The 21,341-nt window shown below is 42.0% G+C and overlaps 1 protein-coding gene across 1 annotated transcript in view; it reads left to right on the top strand.

Moving 5' to 3' along the window:
• The window catches only part of ptprdb (protein tyrosine phosphatase receptor type Db), a gene marked incomplete in the record, with an annotated part of 229,714 nt that overhangs the window by 164,146 nt on the left and 44,227 nt on the right, over nt 1–21,341 (top strand). Inside the window, 2 exon segments of the mRNA XM_036136866.1 lie at nt 18,079–18,224; nt 21,099–21,240. Coding sequence (XP_035992759.1) covers nt 18,079–18,224; nt 21,099–21,240 — 288 coding nt within the window.

Raw genomic sequence — 21,341 nt, 5'->3', positions numbered from 1 at the left:
GTGCACCGTTATAGGGAAAGCATGAAGTGCATTGTCTGTATACAGTCTGTAGGGTCAATATGACTCACAAAACTGCAGTTATTTTGTTAAAAACCTGATTTCACTTTGAAGCAGGTGGACTTTAACTTGTGAAGTTGCAGCATTGCATTTATTATGTGTGTGAAAACTCAAAGATTAAATGCATGAATGAATGAATAAATAAAAGATGTATTTTACCAAACTATAAAAAAAAGTCTCACCTACTGAGAGGTTTTTCTGCTACAAGGGGTACATTTGTCCTAATTTTTGTTAAAACGACACCCCTTTTTGATAGTGTCACTCTGACTTTATGCAAAACATCCAGATTATTCAATCCACATATCCAGAATTTCATTCAATATGCTGAAGGTTTGTACAGTATCCGGAGACTTTCTTGCCATATATTAAACGTTTCTCTTTCAGAGCTCCTGACTTCAGATACGGCTGCGCGTGATGAGTTTGAGTGCCAGTCTGAGCGTGCGTTAGGCCGCGGCTCTGATTCGAGGCCAGCTGTTTTTGTCCATCCCAGTATTGCTTGGCACAGACAGACAGGCCACATATGGCGAGTCAGATAATTCCCCCCCCCCACCTCTGCTTGTGTGTTTCTGTTAATGCCATGTTTGTGTCTCATTGCTGCCATTTGGTCCTCCTCCAAAGCTTTTCTCAAGAAAGTTTGCGTGCGCATTAGCCTGTTGGTCGTGAGTCTCAGCCTGGTTTTGTGGATGGCTACAAGTAATTGATTTGTAATGATTGGCGGATTTAACTGATTCGTCGTCTAATTTCTCAACTGGTCCGTCTACAACACGGTTTCAGAAGAGCCCTTGTTGCGTTGCCTGCGGTAGCAACAGTCCAGTCAAGACCCGACAAAGGTGTAATATTTCAATTCAATTCAATTCAATTCAATTTTATTTATATAGCGCCAAATCATGAAACATGTCATCTCAAGGCACTTTACAAAGTGAAGTTCAATCATATTATACAGATTGGGTCATATTATAGAGATTGGTCAAAAATGTCCTATATAAGGAAACCAGTTGATTGCATCAAAGTCCCGACAAGCAGCATTCACTCCTGGGGAAGCGTAGAGCCACTGGAAGAGTCATCTGCATTGTACATGGCTTTGCTGCAATCCCTCATACTGAGCAAGCATGAAGCGACAGTGGGAAGAAAAACTCCCCATTAACGGGAAGGGAAAACCTCCGGCAGAACCGGGCTCAATATGACAGTCATCTGCCTCAACCGACTGGGGTTACAGAAGACAGAAAAGAGACACAACAAGAGAGACAAAAAAGCACAGAAGCACACATTGATCTAGTAATCTGTTCTACATTAGATGGTAATAGCGGATGAGCCGTCTTCTCTGGATGATGTCACATATAACAGAACGCCAGACCAGGTGTACCTACTATGAAGACAAAAAGAGGGAGAACAAAAAGTTAAAGGCTGAAATGACAACACATAATGCATAATTGAAGAACAGTAGAACTCTATAGAGTGAGAAAATTAGACCCTGATGTCGTCCAGCAGCCTAGGCCTATCACAGCACAACTATAAAGGTAGCTCAGGGTAACATGAGCCACTCTAGTTATAAGCTTTGTCAAAAAGGAAAGTTTTAAGATTAGTCTTAAAAGTAGACAGGGTGTCTGCCTCACGGACCAAAACTGGGAGTTGGTTCCACAGGAGAGGAGCCTGATAGCTAAAGGATCTGCCTCCCATTCTACTTTTAGAGACTCTAGGAACCACCAGCAGACCTGCAGTCTGAGAGCAAAGTGCTCTGTTAGGAACATACGGGGTAATCAGAGCTCTGATATATGATGGAGCTTGATTATTAAGGGCTTTATACGTTAGAAGGAGAATTTTAAATTCTATTCTTGATTTAACAGAAAGCCAATGAAGGGAAGCTAAAATAGGAGAAATATGATCCCTCTTGTTGATTTTCATCAGATTTATTTCACTTTATAAATCAGCTTGGCTGTGATATCCTCACCACTGGCCAGTAAGGCAACAATTCAAAGAAATGTAAATGTATTGTAGAAGCTTCTGACATATTGCTCCCAGTGTATCATCGTTAAAGGACAGTTTGACTGGTCTGGTTTTAGGTTCCTGTGCTTTTCTACCGGGAAGTCAAAGTTTTAGTGTTCCCAAGTTGGAAAAACTGTCAAATCAGACTCCTGGTAGGAAAATTTAAGTTGAAAGCCAACATGGCGGCCATTTGACACTGTGGCGGCTTTAATAACAAACTGTTTATTTAGTTCTATTGAAGAAGAGATTTCTACACAGATGTAACTCTACAACAAACGATGAATGTACAGATGTATTTTAGAGCACCTTGATAAAAAAAAAAAATTAAACAAAAGTGTTGCAGACATTTTTAAAAACACAATGAGAGCTGCACAGTGGGTATGCATGTTTCTATAAATTTTCTTAAAAAGTTCTGGCTTCAAAGCAGCTAAAAAGGAAGGCTTGTCCCAACATTTCTTTTAAAGTGCTTTATATTAGACACCCAGTGGCGGTGCAGAGTGACCTGAGTGCTGCACATAACTGGTCTGATGGGGGGGGGGGGGAGGAGGTTTCTAGTCCTGCCACTCTTGTGTTGAACTGCTGAATAGCCCAACTAGTCGACCAATGTCTATTTGATATATTTACAGTTGTTCTGTATAAATAGAAGAGACTGAAGTTGACAGATACAAAGACAAAGAAGTCATAAAAACAAAAAGATTGGCTGAACCATGGAGCAGGGTTTCTGAAAAGAGAGGAGGCGACCAGCGGAGCCCTTTTGTGCATCTGCTTTTGAAAATTTGAATTCATAATAGCTCCTTCGGTAAGCGTAAAACGAGCTGATCGAACATGTCGCCTTCGCAGGAGGATTTGTTTGCCCGAAAGGAAAGTGCAGCGTAGCTCGGAGCTGGCGGCTGTGCGGTGCTGATCACATATCATCACCACCCTGTAAAAGCACCCAAACTGACACACAAGTATAGGCTTCGGGCAGCAATTTCACTGCTGGAATGTTTTAAAGCCTCACGGAGCCCTGGTGAAAGCACACTTTCAAGCCTATCTTGTTTTGCTTTCAACCTCCTCCCCTCTTGTCCTACGTGGATGTTTCAGGGTCAGGCGACAAAGGCCTAGTCATCCATCAAAACAATGATGCTCCCGGGCCTCCTCTCTCAGCTCCAGGAGAGCATCATAGACCCGCAAAAGGGTGGAAAGGATTCATAGTGTTTCTTTTCTATGTATACATTTCCTTTTCTCTCCCCCCCCCCCCCACCCCCCACCCTCACACTCTGTTACTCTTCTCTTGCTAACTTTCTGCCGTTTCTCTTCCTATCGATGTAATCTGCTGCGATGGAAGGAATGCAGGGCTTGAGGGGGAGAAAGGAGAGGAAAGCTGTTCCTTTTTTTTCCACCTTTATCCCTTTGCATGTACGGCGTTCAGTGTCTCTTATTATCATTGGAAGGAAATCCGTTATTTGAATGTCAAAAATTGTAACGGAGGCAAGTCAGTGCACCGATGTTTTAGTCTCTCATCGTAAGACGGCATGTAGATAGATAGATAGATAGATAGATAGATAGATAGATAGATAGATAGATAGATAGATAGATAGATAGATAGATAGATAGATAGATAGATAGATAGATAGATAGATAGATAGATAGATAGATACATACATACATACATACATACATACATACATACATACATACATACATACATACATACATACATAGTTACATAGATAGTGTACAAAAGGGAAAAATAGAGAAAAGCCTTCAATTTCTGAAAAAATAGTGATTTTCGTTTTATTGCCAAATGTGCTGGTTGAAGTTACAGAAAAAAAAACCTCATTGCTTTAAATGCCAGTTTAGGAGGTTTTAAAACGGCAAACTCTCTGTTTCAAACTCAGCCCTTTTTCTGCTTAAAATCAAGCCGACCGGGATCTGATACAACACTTGATGTTTTACAAAGTCCTTTTCTTCTCGTCACGTCTAGGCCTGTGTAACCGGTTTCTCAAGATGCCAGCATATTGGACTAAATAGGAAACGGCATGACAGCGTCTTTATTTCTGAAAGGTTTAACAAACAGGCGAGAGCTGACGCTCACCGATTAGAGGCGGTCAGGGAAAAATTGGTCGATTCCAATTCCGATTGATTGGCTTATCCCTAATTACAGGTTAGGCAACAAAAGAAGCTGCTTTGGACACTTGGAACAAACATACAGCACACCATCTGAGGGATGTAGGATGCAGGCTGGTGAAGCAGGGTCCACTGTGCATAGTTGGAAAAAAGTGCATGACTTTATCATAGGTTCATGGTAATACAAATAAAAGCATAACAAAACAAATCAAAGCTCAGTGCCCAGCCGTGCGTTGTTGTTGTTGTTTTTTTTCCCTCCAGTTCCTCTTCTCATTCTGCTACCTTCTCCCCCACCACCTTGTTTTTTGGTTCTCTGAGCGGCTATCTGCGCGTGCGTGCTTATGTCATATATCTGGGGGATTAAGAGTAATGCCTAGATCCGGCTGCAAACTAGGCCACTGCTCCGTGTACGCCGTGAAACAGCCAGTGCAAGAAACAGCGTCTCTTTCTCACATCATTCTGTCAGATGGGGATGGGGGGGGGGCAATTGCAATAAGATGGTGGTTTTCCACTGACCCTTGTTTGCCCTAGAATCAGCTCGCCCTGCCTTGCATGCAGCCTGAATGTAAGAGTAATTCTGCGTCGGATACAAGCCCTTCTGTATGTGTGGTGCAACGTATCCAAGATATAAAGAGAGGAGGAGAGCGCACGGTTGAATCGCAACCCCGGGCTCGAGTAAGCAGGCTGTTTTGAACGTAGGAAAGAGTGGTTTGCGAATCAGACTGAGGAAGCTCTTGGTAATGTGAAACTGTTTACCTTCAGCTTGCATCACATCATAGTGTCCTAAACGCTGTGTATATCCAATTCAGGGAGAAAACAAAATGCAGAAGCAGCTTTTTTTTTTTTCCCCCATTGTTGCTGAGATAAAATTCTTATTTTATACGTGAGCAATAAGCATGACTCATAAAACCTGCTCACATGGCGACTGATTGACCTGTCAACATTCAGCCATTTGCCAGCTTTTTTGAATTGCCTTTAAGTTGACTGGAATCTCATCTGGCTAGGACTCAGACAGGGCCTTACAAAAGTACTTGGGGATAAAAAAGAATCCCTTTCATTTTTTTATATATATATTTTATCTCTTTACAACCACGAGGTTCATGTTTTTGGGGAGGATTTCATGTGATAGACCAACACAAACTAGAGCGTGTGATAGTGATTTGGATCCAAACTGATACATGGTTTTACAGAGTCCTCCAGGATTACCCTGTATTTAGCTTGCCATCGATTCTGATCAGCTTTACTGTTCCTGCAGTTGATGCGTATTCCCTCAGCACGATGCTGCCACCATGTTTAACCATGGGGGTGGTGTGTTGAGATGGGTGTGCAGTGTTTGTTTCCCACCACAGTGTGTTAGTCTTTCAACGTAGGCTTTGTTTTTGAAACTCTTACCGGAAAAAGTGTACTGAGGGTTGCCTTGATAACAGATTGTCCCACCTGAGCTGTGGACCTCTGAGGCTCCTCCAGAGTTGTCATAAGTCTGGTTTTCTATGAGCTCTGGCTAACATTAGCTTTATTTCCATCCAAGTGTCGTGTGAATTTTGAGCGAACTTTAAGAATGATGCAAAAAAAATAAAAGATAAATTGCAAATTATGTGTGTTTCCATCTACTGGTTGGGAGCGAATTAACTAGGCTACGCAAAGTGTAACTTGGTCAAAAGTTGATGTTAACTATAGATGTAATAAACAGCAAGTAGAAGTTGTTGCTATCGGGCAAGTTGTAATTGTTCTGTCATGTCGACTAGTAGCCTATTGGCGATGTTATATAATGTCCAGAGATGTATCGAAAGAAATGCAGTCTGGTTTTTGTTAGGGAATATCCAGAAAAACGCTGACAGTGGAAAAAGCTGATCAGTCATGTGTGGTAAATGTTCGCTACGGCAAATGTGTTTCCAGCTCCCGTTTTGAGCATGAATTCTTGTTCGGAAAAGACAAAAACCACTTGAAACGAGCGTACAAAATGTTGGCAATAGCTTTTTCATCGATGGAGAATTGAAGAAGTAATTTTGCCATTTCCATCAACATTTTCTGATGCAATACTAGTGTGTGATGAACTTATGTGCAGAGTTGCTAAATGGGACATTAGTTTGTGCGTAGCGTTCTGCGCCTGTGTGAAACCATGTATACTTGTCTGTTTTTATATGTACATGCAGGAAAGCATGTGTAATGCTTAGTTCTGATGAGATTAGACCCAGATAAGCATCTAGAGTTATGTAAGCTCTATGGTCTCTTGATGCTGATGGATGGGGTAAAGTGAGGATTCACGGGGATGGGCTTAAGTAAGAGATTAGAGGTTTCTGACCTGGGAATCCGCTCGGGGGGCATGAAAAAAGAATCAGGTCATTTTCTTGGATAGATTGTATTGTCTCTGTATGATTGTTTGATATTGCTTGAGTCACAGATGAAGTAAAGACAAAGCTGGAACCTCAGCACAAAATGTCAAACCAACTCAGCTCAAGGTACGATGGACGGCCTTGATGATTTCTGCCGGAGTTAAGAGATTAGAGGATGCCAGCGCTTCTATGGTTAATATTCCTGTCAAGATTATCATACATTACTCAACCAAAATCCCTAATGCCTTGTTTAAACACATTGGAAGATATGCTTTCTTTAAACACCGAGCTCTTTAATGGAAGAAACATTTTAGGGTTATAGATTTTGTTGTTCAGAATATCGTATCCGTCCCACAGCGTGGAGGTCCCAGTGTATCATCGTTAAAGGACGATGTATGTTGCTGCAAGTAGCAGCCATCATGAATGCGGAGGTCGGCTATGGTCCTGTTGCACCGACTTTCCGACCAGTAAATCCGACTTTAGGACTTTAGAAATCTTCGACTAGGAGGTCAGAAGGTCTGACTACCAAGGACAAACGGAACAAAAGTTAGACATAATTTTGGACTTGAGTCACACCAATCAAACCCTTTTGGCTGGTTTTCACATGTAGATACCAAATGTAATCGGTTACCATTTCTGATTAAGAGCACTAATGTAAAGAAACATTAGGACCGTATCACAAACATGTTTTTAGTATTGAGTGTTCAGTGATTAGAGAAAGATTTTTCAGTTTTTCTCTTTCACCGTTTAGAGCCAGCTTTAGACAATATGAGTTTGTCACGTTTTCAGCACACATGCTGTAGCCCGACATGTAGGATGTACTTCTTTGCAACAAAGTCTGGGACTCATGGGCTGGCACAAAATGGTCCGATCTATACTTTGCTATTTTACCATCCCCTGTGTTTCTACAGGGGGTAAAACACCTCTGTGCAATATCTGTGTAGAGTGCAGACGGATGAAACACAAGCTAATGTAGAAAAGAATTGCAAAAGTACCCAGACATGTCATCTGTTCACATAAAATCAATGCAAATAGTTGAAACCAACACTAAAGGACACAAGTGACAAAACAGTAGGCAGTTTGGGATGATTTAGTCGGCTGTTCTGCAAAGTATAGCCTGATGTGAAAAGTGCTTTTAACTCGATTTGTCTTCTGTGGCAAATCAGAAGCAATTCCTAGACTGGCAGACTTCCAGTGTGAAGTTAATAAATATATTTAAAAAAAACACGGGTATGCCTTTCAACAGACCTTCGTGGTGTCTTCATGTGGTTTTACAAGGGATCCAGAGCTAACCTGCTTGATGAGCTAAAATGAGCAACATGGAAAAATCCTTAGGAAGGATGGGAGGACAGAAAGACACAGGGAAGGAAAGAAGAGAAGGACAAGGAAAGAAAGAAAGGAAAGAAAGCAGTAAAAGAGGAAGGGAAGAAATGGCAGGAGGGAGTAGTACACAAGGATAGAAAGAAATTAGGATAAGTAGGAAGAATGCAAGGAATGGATGGAGAAAAGAACAGAGACAAGGAAGTAGGAACATAATGAGATAAACAAGAGAAGGGAAAGTTAAAGGAGATAGAACAAAAGGAATTAAAACTTGAGGAAACAAGGATTCAAAGAAAGAAAGGTAAGACAGGTAGGAGAATGGCATAGGAAATACAATTTGCAAATACAAATATGATTCAAACTCTTATTTCCTTTTTCCATATTTATACCGGACCTGAAAACCCCTAATATCCCATTCCAGGCTTTTCAAGACAGTGTATGAGTCTTTGAAGGCCACCTGACAAAGATGGCGCTGAAAAAGGGAACATTACAGAGCATTACAGGACATGAGCGAGCTCGTTTGGGAACCCATTTGGGCGTGCATGAGGCTGGATCATTGTGTTGTGCAAATGCTTTGAAAGTGCAAACAATCTTAATCGACCATGCAACGGCGCAAATATGTTTCCACCGAAGGTGACAGAACTGGGTCACCTCTAAAACAGTCAAGCAAGCATCCGATCCCGTCACCATTTCACACGCAATTTAAAAACGTTTACCCGTCAGGGTACCCTCCCTGTCCTTCTCAAACCGTGGGCGCAGTCTCTGTCAACGAACGCGAACGCTGACTATTTCTGCCGCCTGAGCTTCTCCGACTCTGCACCGAGGGTCCAAAAAGCTATCAGCGGCTATAGCATAGCTGTGCACCCATGTGTGAGAAACAGAATGTGATCACCTTTACTTAGCATTAGCTAAACAGGCGCACTCGTCTGTGAAGAGGCCTGGATAGCCTTAGCTTAGCTCCGGCGTTGCTGAGCACTGGCGTGGAACTAATGCACTGGGACCGGCCATGAGAAAGCCTCTGTTCGCCTTCATGGGAAGCCAGATCTGACCCAGTAAAGCTGTATAGCCAGTGGGTCGCCCATGTGTTTTCTAATGACCTGTGCATAAAAGAGGATCCTGTTTGATTAATTCCTCCCCATGTGTTTCTAGCAAATTAACCCTGATTAACTCGGCACTAGCCAGACCCCGAGGCCGCCGTGGGTGATTACGAGCAACCCTAATTGGACACGCATAACTATAGGCAATAAAAGACAATTTTTTTATCTTGGGCTGTAACATCGGCGTAACGTCATGGTGATGATGTCACGGTGTTACAGTGTCATAGATCTACTGGAGGGCGTCCAGAAAAACGACGACGGTTATGGACGCAGCCAGAAGGCGAGATGACAAAGGCGCTCAGAGGCACCTTTTAAGTAAAAGAGGGGCTTGAATAAAATCGCTCATTGGTTTGGTTTCAGCTCAGGCGAATGACTAATCTTTCAGAAACTCGAATAATGCCTTACTTTAATAGACCCTCTCGTCAAATATTACCCCCCCATTTATTTGCGCATGATTACATTTTCTGTCAGTATAGGCCATTTTGCCAAATGTTTCTTTTTCAATTAACACTCGTGTTTTCTGCAGAGGGATGATAGGCCCTTGTGTTTATTGAGCCCAGCAAGCCAATTTCATTACCAGCCCCGAAAGCGAACGGCTGATCATTTGCTCTTAATGTGTCGGTTTGAAGTTAATGTGTTTTAAGTTATGGCCCTGGCCAGCTGCCCACTCATTCTTCACACTAACAACTCGTGGTTTAGTCCCCTATTGGCCTCATTCCTGAGCTCATCACAGGGACCTAATTCAGTCCTTGTTCGGGGGAATCCTTTACTAAACGCTCATTAGAAGCTGCGTGCTACAGCATCTAAATGCGTAGCTGTCGTCAAAGCCTCCGGCGCGTGCACATGTAGACTTTTGAAAAGTCGAACCCCGTTGAAAACACGTTCAAACAAAAATTCAGAAGCATAAAAGATTATGTTCTGCTAGATTTGATCAATAAACGAGTTTCTCTGAGCTTCTCTCGTTGTACCACACAAACAGCCGCGGCTCAGGCTGCTGCCGCTGCTTTTTTGTCGGATTTGATTTGTTTGGATAGGCCTGTCCGCTTGACGCTGTTTCGCATCACATCCAGCTCCAGTCAGTGATTGAGGGCACATACGATAAGGCGTACAGGATGGTTATTTGTAACAGCTTGTAGAGGACTTTGAAGGATCTGAAGGAAGGAGTTCAGATCACTGAGCATACATATTTCTTGTGGAGGGGGGAAAAAAAAAAGGACATTTGTATTTTGCTCGTTTGCTGGCTTGCTGCACGTATTTGGAGCCTGTCCCAGGAGCTAATGAGTGAGAGGCGGTAAACTCTCTCGACCGGTCGCCGGTTCATCACAAGGCCGGCGTGTTGATACACACAGTCAATCATACTACTCACACACAAACCAGAGGGCAATTTTAAACTAACCTGTTAGCTGTAGGATCCAGGAAACACTCACGCATCCACTCGAGCATCAGCCAGAGCACGATGGCTCATTTTTTTCATGAAAATGTATCTGGCCGTTGAAGCGACAACATCGCTCACCTAACACACTGCAAATCACACTACTTAATGTTGTTGTTTTTTTTCAGTGCCTTGGCTTGAAGAGAGATCCACTGTGGTCAAAACATCCCTATAGGACAAACATTCTTATCTGTACTTAAATGATAATCATACAGTCATGGACAAAATTGTTGGTACATCCCTGTTAGTCAAAGAAAATCCCACAACGGTCCCTGAAAGAAGAACTTGAAATGGACAAAAGTGATAATAAATAAAAGAAAAAATTACTTAAAATTAACCCATGAAAATCAGACGTTGCTTTTGGATTGTGGTTCAAATGAATCATTAAAAAAATAAGGTGATGAAACAGGCCTGGACAAAAATGATGGCACCCTTAGGAAAGATTAAAATAATTTGTAACCATAGCGACATGTTAAACTGAGCCGTAATGCTAATTAGCATTACAGACGTCCTCAACCTTGTAACCAGTCAACATTCCTATTCAACATTAAGCTTCTTAATGCTACACCACCAGACAGGGCATGTTATATTTTAAAATATCTGTCTATTTAAAGGGTTACAGGTCGTCACTGTACTGTTTGGTGTCGTGGTGTGGACCATGCTGAACATGGATCACAGGAAGCCAAGGAGAGAGTTGTCTCAGGAGATTAGAAGGATAATTAGATAGACAAGCACATATAAGGTAAAGGCTGTAAGACCACCTCCAAGCAGCTTCATGTTCCTGTGATTACAGCTGCATATTATTCAGATGTTTAAGGTCCACAGAACTGTAGCCAACCTCCCTGGATGTGTCAGGAGGAGGACAATGGACGACAAATTAAAGAGGAAGTTCATTGGAATGGCGACCAAAGAGCCCAGAACAAACTGCAACTAAATTAAAGGTGACCTCCAAGGACTTCATGGGAGACACCACTGCTGAAAGCAAATCTTAAAAAGCAAGACTGGAATTTGCCACAGTGCATATTGTGAAGCCACAAAACATCTGGGAGAATGTTCTTCGGACAGATGGGACAAAACTGGAGCTTTTTGGCAAGGCACATCAGCTCCATTGTTCACAGAATAAAGAATATGTAGAAAAGAACACTGTCCCTGCTGTTAAACGTAGAGGCTTAGTTCTGTTCTGGGGCTGCTTTGCTGCATCTGGCGCTGGGTGTCTCAAATCTCTGCAGGGTTCAATGAAACTGTTAGACTATTTCATTTCTGTTTTCACTTTGCTACTTGGAATATTACCAATCACTTTGGTTTAGATAAAGACATTCATGAACTAAACCAAATAAGAAATCGAAATAACTATACAAGAATAAAACACAAATACAGTCCCACATTCGCAGATCACGCTTCCTTATTAAGGAAGGTGAAATTTCTCACCCGCTCACAGGATGGACTATTTTAGCGGGGATGAATGAAAGCTTCATGACGAATAATTACCGGGCGCTCATGCGGCACAGGGAGAAACAGAACAACGCGCCCCGTGCGTTCCTCAGCAAACCAGGGAGACAATCGTTTTCGTCTTCATTCGTTTTCACATTCATTTTGTTAAAACATCTCGTTCCCGGTTATGAATAAATAAACGCATAAGCAGATGCACAAAGACGCCGCGCTCTAAATAGTTTTATAGCCATCAAACACAAACACAGTACTGAGAGCATGCACGGGCAAACTTTTATTGATTTTTATAGCAAAGGTAAAATCACTCACCACATCACCAGATAGAACGTCTTACCTCATAAATAAAATAACGAGACACGTGGCGAGGAGACGCGTATCAGGGGATCCAACAGTTTGGGCCAAAGCAGAGGAAGAGCTGTGCAGCTGTTTTCTGACTAAATGAAAGATTCATTTGTGTTGTCTATAATACAGAACCCTGTCCTACCATGGTTCCCCAGTGTTTCTAGGCCATCTTAGTTTTTTTTTTACAGTTTTTTTGTTTTACCAATTAAAAAAAAAAAAACATCCTAAGATGCACAGAATCTTGACACATTATGTACGTGAATCTTCCTCCCCGAGGGTTTCCACTCGCATCTGCTCTTACAAACTTGACTTCTCTTGAGCGTCCCTCTCGGTTAGGAAGCCATCTGGCAGCGGCAGCATGTCCCGGTAGTCCCCCTGCGCCGCCATTAGCTTCCTCTGATTTTGCTGTTTGTTTTCAACAGTCCTTCTGCGTTTAGCCTCCATCGCTCCGTTACCATTCGATTGGGTTTCATTGCTTCCCTGCTTTTGGAAGAATGTGGGGGAAACCGGTGAAGATGGTCTTTTGCCCTCTGAACATTCGCGGATCGCGTTTAGCTATAACTCAAAAGTTGAGTGGAGAGAGCTGAACGTGTAATCCTCGCCATCTGTTGAGAAGAAAAATGCTGAAAATGCACAAGTGCATCAGAATTTCTCTTTGGACCACGCCTTTAAGCAACTGCAAGAAAAAAGACGAGACACTTTAAAGTGTAACTTGCATGTAATGTGTTTAAACATTTGTAGTTTGACTTAGATTTCTGTAAAAAAAAAAAAAAAACAAGAACTATTAGAAAGGGCTTATTTTTTTGTTCATTTCTTTTATCTCTAGCCTGTTTGTCCATTGGCCCAAATATCTATTTGCCCAGTGCTTAATCCTGCCAAGCACCGCAATCTGAAAAAAAATAAAAAGTCTGTGATGATCACAAGCAAAAGACTAAAGAGGGAGAACATCCAGACGCAATGAAGAAAGAAAAATGAGAAAAGCAGAAGGAGAAGGGATCAACCCGGAGATAAGGCACCGGGGGGAGAGAGGGGGGGGGGGTCATTTAAAAGAAGAAAAAGCAGGAAGGGTGATAAATGGAGACAAGGAGAGACATTAAAGATAAGAAGAACCAAGTTAGGCAAACTGTGGAGCATACGGTTGAACCCCTTGTCTCCACCACAACCCCCCCCACACCCACCCCACACTCGCTTTATAAAGTCAGTCAATGTGACAGGAAGACTTATGTAACACCCCAGAGATGGAAGGAGGAGATGGGGATCGAGAAACAAGGAGGAGGAGGAGTAAAGAAGCAGCGATGGGGAGCAGCTGCAAAGCAGCAGGAAGAAGTTATTCAGAGAATTAAGAGTGAGGAACGGAGATAAGTGTAAGACGGAGGGAACCTTCGAGAGTGAAACGGGAGATGTATGAAGAGGCTGGGTAGATAAAGAAAAACGGGTGAGATAATAAAAAAATATATAAAAAAAAAGCAATTGGAAGATCTAGCAAGCCTGTTAGCATGGCTCTGCTGGCTTTACACTTTTCATTTGTTTTGTGGGGGAGAGATTAGTAAGAGGATTAAGAGAGAGATCCCCCCCCCCCCCCCACACTCCTCATTCTTTTTCTTTCCCCTCAGCCTTCCCATGTCTCTCTTGCAGCACGCACCCTCTCACACTGTAACGGCCTGCGTGAGAAGTTGGTGTGGAGGGGCAAACACACAGATTACGGCCTCGAACAAAACCACATATACATCCTTACCTGTTAATTTGCAGACTGCTAGCAGGCAGAAAAGTAGCCTGAGAAGGGTCAGAAACGTTAAAATGATATTCCCTTGGAAGCTTCCTTGAACATAAGTGAAAAGTGCAAGGTAGAAATACCGATGTACAAAAGAAAAAATAATTTTAGAAAGTGGTAAATAAAGGAGCATGAATAGTGTTTTAGTGTGCTTGCAAATAGGGATCTAACAGCACACCCAGCTCACGCCGACAGACATTATACGCCTTTATATTTACGAGAACGAGGGTAGATTTTAGGTATGTATTTTAGGTAAAACTAAAAATTTGCAATTTCTTGTTTTCACAAATAAATATTTAATATAATATATCCTGGAGTCTTCAGCTCCAGTCCACCTGAGTCACTGTTCTGCAACCTTAAGATGTTTTCCTCTGTCAGCACACCATGTCCAAGTGTTTTAGATTTTGAACTCCAGGAGATCAAATATAGTCCAGACTATCCTGACGCCTCTCAATAATTCAGGTAGAAAAATCAACAAGAAGTTGAGTAGGTCCTCCAGATGGTTCAGCATAATAGAGCCCGTCTTGGCTAGCCTTTTTGGTAGTCCAGACTAATTAAAAAACAGTGAAGTAACTGCTAGCGTTAGCTGCTAATGTAGTCAGCTCAGGGGCGGTTCTAGACAGGGGCCAACAGGGGCCCATGCCCCTGTAGAAATGGCCCTGGCCCCTGTTATGGCCCCTGTACTAAAAGCATGATGTTAAATAAACTTCTCATAATTATTTGCAATGGCAAAGAAACCATAACTGATTGGTCACTTTGACCAATATTAGTTTTTACCTATACAGCTTTACTCTAAAAACTTAAGATGTTTCACGTTTAGCTTTAGCCATATTGAGCAGGGGGCAAAGTTTTCAACTGCTAGATCAGGTGTCTGAAACCTGCAGTTCCAGAGCCACAAGTGGCTCACTTAATATCATTACATAGTTACACAGTTAACCATTTTATTGTTTTTAAATTTTTTTGTTCTGTGCCCCTGTGAAAAAACACTGGCCCCACCTTGGCCCCCCTGGTAAATTTGGTCTAGAACCGCCCGAGTCAGCTAACGGCCAATCTTGGTATTTTATAACCGTTTATTAGCAAACTAGCCTCTGTCATTGTTTATTATTCTATGGAGTACCTATTATGCTGCCAGAGTTTAAAAAACCCTGTAAAAGTGGCAGCTTCATCGATGTCTTTTTTAACAGGTTTTTCAGCGAGCTCGACAAGAAGTCTTCTTTTAGTTTACTCTACAAAACAGGGCAACTCAATAATGAAGTCTTTCAGATGCTGAAGCAGAGATGATCAAATGCAGCTCGGAGCTACTTAGGAACCCTGAAACAGCCTTTAGCTTTGCCCCCAAAGCTAAAGGCTCTGAGGCGAACAGCAGCCGGAGCCAGACGACGCTTAGAAAATAGCCGAGGCGTTTTCAGCGCTAATGCAACCAAGTGTTGCTGGGCAGCTCCACTAGCATCTCCTTAGCAGTTGACTCTGTCAGCACCACAGAGGAGCTTCTTCCTTCCTTATTTCAGAGTAAGAGTCTAGGCAAAGAATGTCAAGCTTAAAGCAGTCACAGCACAATATATGTGGCTCTTGATACCAGCTTGGAGCAAAGCAAGCGACTTAACAGCATTTTGACACTTTGACAAGAAATATTGTGGTGTTTTATGTCACCAGAGCTCGTTCCACCCCGGTTAATTACTGCTATTGCCTGAAAAGATCCTCTGCTGATTGCTTGTATGACGATAATTGCTTCTTGTAAGTTCTTCTGAAAATGTAATCTTTTTGATACGCAGATGACGGAATAGCACTGAATGCGACTTAACCTGTCAGAGCACTTTTGTTCCCTTCTCGAGTTAGTTTTTTTTTCTTTGGATAATTTCTGCCGGAAACCCCAGTGCATTTTTTTTTTTTATGAATTTCCCTTTTCTCGCAGATCTTTTCTTCTCGGGCGCTCTCAGTTGTTCGTTTATTTGAATGTAAAACGGCAGGCCTTGTGCAATTACGCCGTTGAATCCAGGTGCTGAGGGTTTTTTTTTTTTTTTTGTTTTTTTTTCGTTTTTCTGTAAACGCTCATAAAGCTGCATGTGAGGTGGTACTCGGTCTGTGAAGCACTTAAGTTTACAGTTAATTGGTTGCTTTTCTCTTATTGTTTGGCGTCACATCTGCTTCCCCTTCTGCGTCTCCTCCTTTCCTGCTCGTTTTTTCTCCCTCCTTCCTCGTCTGTTCTTCTCCGGTCGCTCTTTGCTTTTCTCTTAATCTCTCCTCACTATTTCCCTTTTTTTTTTCTTCTTCTTTCTCCCCCTCTCTGAACAGCTTAGCTTTTCTCTCTCTTTTTTCCCCCCCCCCTCCCTCCTTTTAAACAGCAAAAAGCAATTTCTCTCCCTTTGTCAGGGTGCTTGGCGGTAAGCCCTTAAGTAGGGATTTTCTGGTTTGGCTGGAATGCCATTAGGCGAGCTGGTGGTGACGCGCCGTGACTGACGGGCTGAATCTTTTTGATGTTGTGATGTCACAATCCAGCGGAGGCTGGGGTTATGATATTGTTGGCGTCCCCCGGAACGCGGGCTTTAGTGGTCATGTCAGAAGTAAGTCTTCATAAATCCTTTATGGCACAGAAATATTAAGCTTCTTTGGCGATACAGGGGCAGAGGGAAAACACGATGGCAGCGTGCGCACACGTACGGGGAGGAAGAGACACACACACACACACACACACAGACTCGATGCCACCCACATGCGTGCCTAAACTGGGAGATGCACTGTAGGTGTGTTCCAAGTAGTGTAACACACAGAAAATAAACTGGGTTGCTGAGAGATTATTATAGTGGTGTTTTTTTTTTGTTTTTGTTTTTTTAAGCATTTAGATTTCACATACAGTGTGTGGTGTGATGTGATTACATTATTCTCATTCAAGATCTGGATCCTAAGTGCATTAAGAGACACAAGTAAATAAAAAGGTCTTTTTTTTTGCTGATTCCTATAATAGAGGTAATAATGAACATATAAACATAGATTTCGGTTGAAACTATGTGTGGGGCAGCGTGAACATTTGACAGACTATTTTGCATTAGTCTCACTGCATGAAATATAAAAAGGAAGCAAAAAAGATGATCGAGTTTAGAGCCGCGGAGTACATTGAATGGCAGGCGCCATAACAGTGTCGTCGAAGTGCAGTGTCGCGAAATGGTTCAAAGGTCTAGTTTAAAGCAAAGACTGGATATGCTGTTACATATATTTAGGTCCCCTGCATTTGTATTGAGCATGGCAGTAATATGCTGGGCCAGTGGCATGGGCTCTGACTCCCTTTCATACCCATAGATTATATAGATTGTACTGACTGTGATGCTAAATCTGATGGTGAGTGGTGGAGACATGACGACAATGGGAAAGAAAGAGATAAGTGAGGAAAAAGTAGTTTTTTTATTTTAAAATAAGTCATAACAACAATATAACAGTTTCATCTTTTCCTAATATCAAGCCTTCTATTTCAATTGCTTTTTATTAAAAACAGAAAAACAACAATTATTCCTGCTGCAGCTAAAACGATATGACATATTGATCATTGGGTTATAATAATGTTATCTATCAACTTTATTTCTAGAACCCATGATACATTAAGGGGATTTTGTTGGCAACTCCAGGTCTGTTGCAGATATTATGAGGGTAAAAAAAAACAGTGGAGTGCTATAAACAAAAATATTTTTTTTCATTTTGGTATTGAATTATCTTCTTTTAAATCACTCACAGTTCATTAGTAGTGTGTTTGACTATTTTTAAGTGGTACTTTTACATTTTAGGTTGAAAATGTGTTGTGGGAGTAATAAATTCTGACTGACCATAAAAGGATGTAACTATGTTACGTATTATTTCTGAAAACTGAAATCATCCTTACTGTCCTTACTTCTACTTTGGTGGACCAATCAGTGGATTTAAGGTTTCATCCTACCTGGACTGTTATTTACTAGTTAAAAAAGAAAATGAATTAGCTAAACTGGAAAGCTGTCACTTAAAATAGAGCGCACACCGTTTTCCTACAGCCGGCACTATCATCCTGGAAGTTTCTGAGTAAAAAGACTTGAAAGGACTTTTAAGGTCATTTTAGCAGCTGTAAAACCCATGAAATGTGAAGCTTTTTTTCACACACGGTTGAGACGTTTTTGTGATGTTGAAACGTGATGTAGACTTTTGAAAAATGTCTTTCCCTGACAGCTCCGCCCAGATTCACACGAACCCCAGAGGACCAAACAGGAGTGCAGGGGGGCGTGGCTTCCTTCGTGTGCCAGGCGGCCGGGGACCCGCAGCCCAAGATCGTCTGGAATAAGAAAGGCAAAAAAGTCAGCAACCAGAGGTTTGAGGTACGACGCTGCGCATTTAAACACCTGACTGCTGCTGTGACTTCTAGTAGTGCTGCAAAGCAATGGGTACAGCTTATTATCTCATAACAGAGCTCACAACAGGAGCTCATTGATCGGATTGTTGTTTACAGGAGACTTTATTACAGGTTGAGCTGACCATATCCGGGCTGTAGCTTCATAATTAATGGATTAATGGACGGGCATGGGAGACATATCCATCTCCTCTAACTCTCAGCAAGAAAGTGAATAAGCCTCTCCTTTCATCTATGAGGAGCCACAGTTTTTGTTGTTGTTGCTTCGTGTGATACTGAACATTAAAGCTTTGAAAACCCAGAAGCTTATTTTAAAGCTACTGCACAAAATCTTGTATAAAATCAGTCAAACTCACTTTAGATATAGTTTGCCACACATATAGCGACATGTTTTTGTATGTTTTTTTTCTGTAAATCATTAAATAAGGTAAAATAAACAGCACACGCGCATCGGGGGACGTCACATAAGGCAAACAGTTTTTTGAGTACATCCATTTTCAATTTTCTTTGTTGTTTTTTTTCTTCTTTGTTTGAGTGTTTTCAATAAAATTCCTCCTCCGAAGGTGTTTGTTGACGTTCTCTGCGGCTGCAGCAAAACATCGAGTAGAGAACGACACGGAAGAAGTTTATAAAATTCAAGGAAATGGTTCATTATCAAAGATCTTCAGTGATCAATTCAAGAAAAGTTATTATCAAATCCATATTGAATAGATTACCATTAGGTCTCAACAGCATTTCCTGCAGAAATGCCACTATGAAAATGAGCGCCAATGAGAACGATGCAGCCCAAGCCCAGTCCCACCACTCAGCCCCTCCAGGCCTGTGTCTGTAGATCAGCGTATCTTGTGGCCATATTTCTGGTCCGCAGCAGACACAAGGGAGGGAAAAAAAAACTCCCATCTCTCAGCAGTCAGAAGTTGTTTTGGTAAGATAAAGCTGAAAGAGTTCATGTAATGCCACTGTACTGGTAAATAACACCGTACAAGCAGGAAATTGTGAGTTTAAATCCTACACAGCTGAAGCATTCAAACAGTTTTTTTTTGTTTGTTTTTTTTGTTCGTTTCCATTTAATCGTCTGAAGTTTCATCACCGTCATCACTCTTTTCCTCAGTTTCACCATCCATGGCAACATCCACCACAGCGTGGGGGTCAAACTCTAACTCAGATAGGAAGGTTGAACCCCTTCCAGCTCAAATTCAACCTTTTACTCTTCAGAATCAGTGTCGAAATCAGTCCCCCACAATGTTCACCAGAGCTAGCGGCTCTTATGCCTCTTGGGATGTCATCCAACCAAAAGCAGATTTAACAGGTTTTTTTTTTTCTTCTCTCCGTGCGCTTTTTTTCAAACTGTGTACTTTATCACATCCTGGTGATTCATAATTCAGCACCCAGCTGCGCTTTTGCCGTCACTGTACGTCTTAGTAAAAGAAAAGAAAAGAAAACTCTGGATGGTAGCTTTAAGGTGAATACGTTAAGGCGTAACTTGGCTCGCTTATCTATGGCAGGAGCTTTTGGTAAAGTGGTAAATCATTGTAGCCGCTCATATAAAAGGTCTTATTTGTGGAGTATTTCTAGCAGCGATCGCTGACTTGGCATTGAGAGCTGAGAGATCTGTCTTTCATGGTTACGTAAACGGTGTACTTTGAAGCGTAAATGCAGAAAAACAAGTAAACTGATTGACTCTTTTGAGCTTCAAAGGTTGCACAGGTGTGTGAAATGCCATGTGCTTCAGCTCTTTTATAAGTCAGATGATGCCTTGGGCTACAGTCTATGAGATTCTCAGACGCTCAGCCTTATTAGATTCCCGAAGGCTTTCAACCTTTGGCCCCCCCCCCCCCCCCACACACACACACACACACCGCGTCGCTCTCAGACGGCGCATATGGGGAATCAGCCCTCCAACATGCTCCGCCAGTGTCACCCTGAGCCCAGGATGCTTTTCCTCTTCAATACGTCGGGTCTCCTCGCAGGTTTGGGTTCAAATCCCTCTTCCTTTTTGCGATCGCATCGCTCGAGCAGGACTTTTGTTTTTAATCCAAAAGTTTATGAGCTCGGGCTCCTGCACGGTCCTCGCTGCCGCGCTGTCGGGCAGGACCTGTTGTGGGATTTGTCATTATTGGATTTCAGTCGGTGGAAAGTTTCCCAGAATTTCGAAATCCAGATCAATTGCACGGGTGTATTAAACTTATGCAATAGCAGTTGTAATGCACCATCTAATATTTATTAAAGAATCCAAAGTTATTGCATATCCGAGAGCACGATGAATATGGAAGAGTAATTTCCTTGCCTTTCTGCCCCAGTAAGAGACTTCAGTGCAGGGGATGATTAATGGCTCCTAGGATCTATTTTAATGTACTTTTCTTCATAAATGATGACCATGAGAAGGTCTTAAGAGTTTTATTTATTTATTAACATTTTTTGTAGAAAATTCTTTGAAAATAATGCATATAAGAGTAAAGCATAATGGTAACAATACAAATATTAAAACGTTCAATTCAAATTGAATAAGCTAATAAAATATGACCTAAAAACAAGGGCAGGTTTCATTAGAGAGTTTCTCCGTTTTTCACAAAACAAAAAGAAAATAGTCCGAGAGGAATTGATGTGGATATTTTCAGATCCTGCTGGGGTCCAAGTTGGGGTGACAGAGTAAGAAAATGCTTTAATTTCCAAGTTCTGATCAGACAGAGCGCTAAAGGACATAAAGTCTGCGGCTGGACTGTTTAAGGGACACGGAGGAGGATGAAAAAGGCGGGAATAGTCCACGTATAGCTTTAGAGATGAAAATGTATTAAACTAAAGCATATTCTCTTATGATATCATCGTGTTTCTTCATTAACAGGTAATAGAGTTTGACGATGGGTCCGGTTCCGTCCTGAGGATCCAGCCGCTGAGGACCCCCAGGGACGAGGCGATCTACGAATGTCACGCCTCCAACTCGGCAGGAGAGCTCACTGCTAACACTCGACTCAGTGTCTTACGAGGTCAGTGTTGACGCATGTGCACGGTTTTACACGTGGGCTGTGATCGTGGTACTCAGAGAATCCCCTCTTCCTCAACACCCCGCATCCTCTTCTTCGCCTGC

This window comes from Fundulus heteroclitus, chromosome 5 (assembly GCF_011125445.2).
Source record: "Fundulus heteroclitus isolate FHET01 chromosome 5, MU-UCD_Fhet_4.1, whole genome shotgun sequence".
In the NCBI taxonomy this organism is placed as follows: Eukaryota; Metazoa; Chordata; class Actinopteri; order Cyprinodontiformes; family Fundulidae; genus Fundulus; species Fundulus heteroclitus.
The sequence above is the reverse complement of the archived record's forward strand: the minus strand, read 5'-3'. Positions and strand labels throughout refer to the sequence as shown.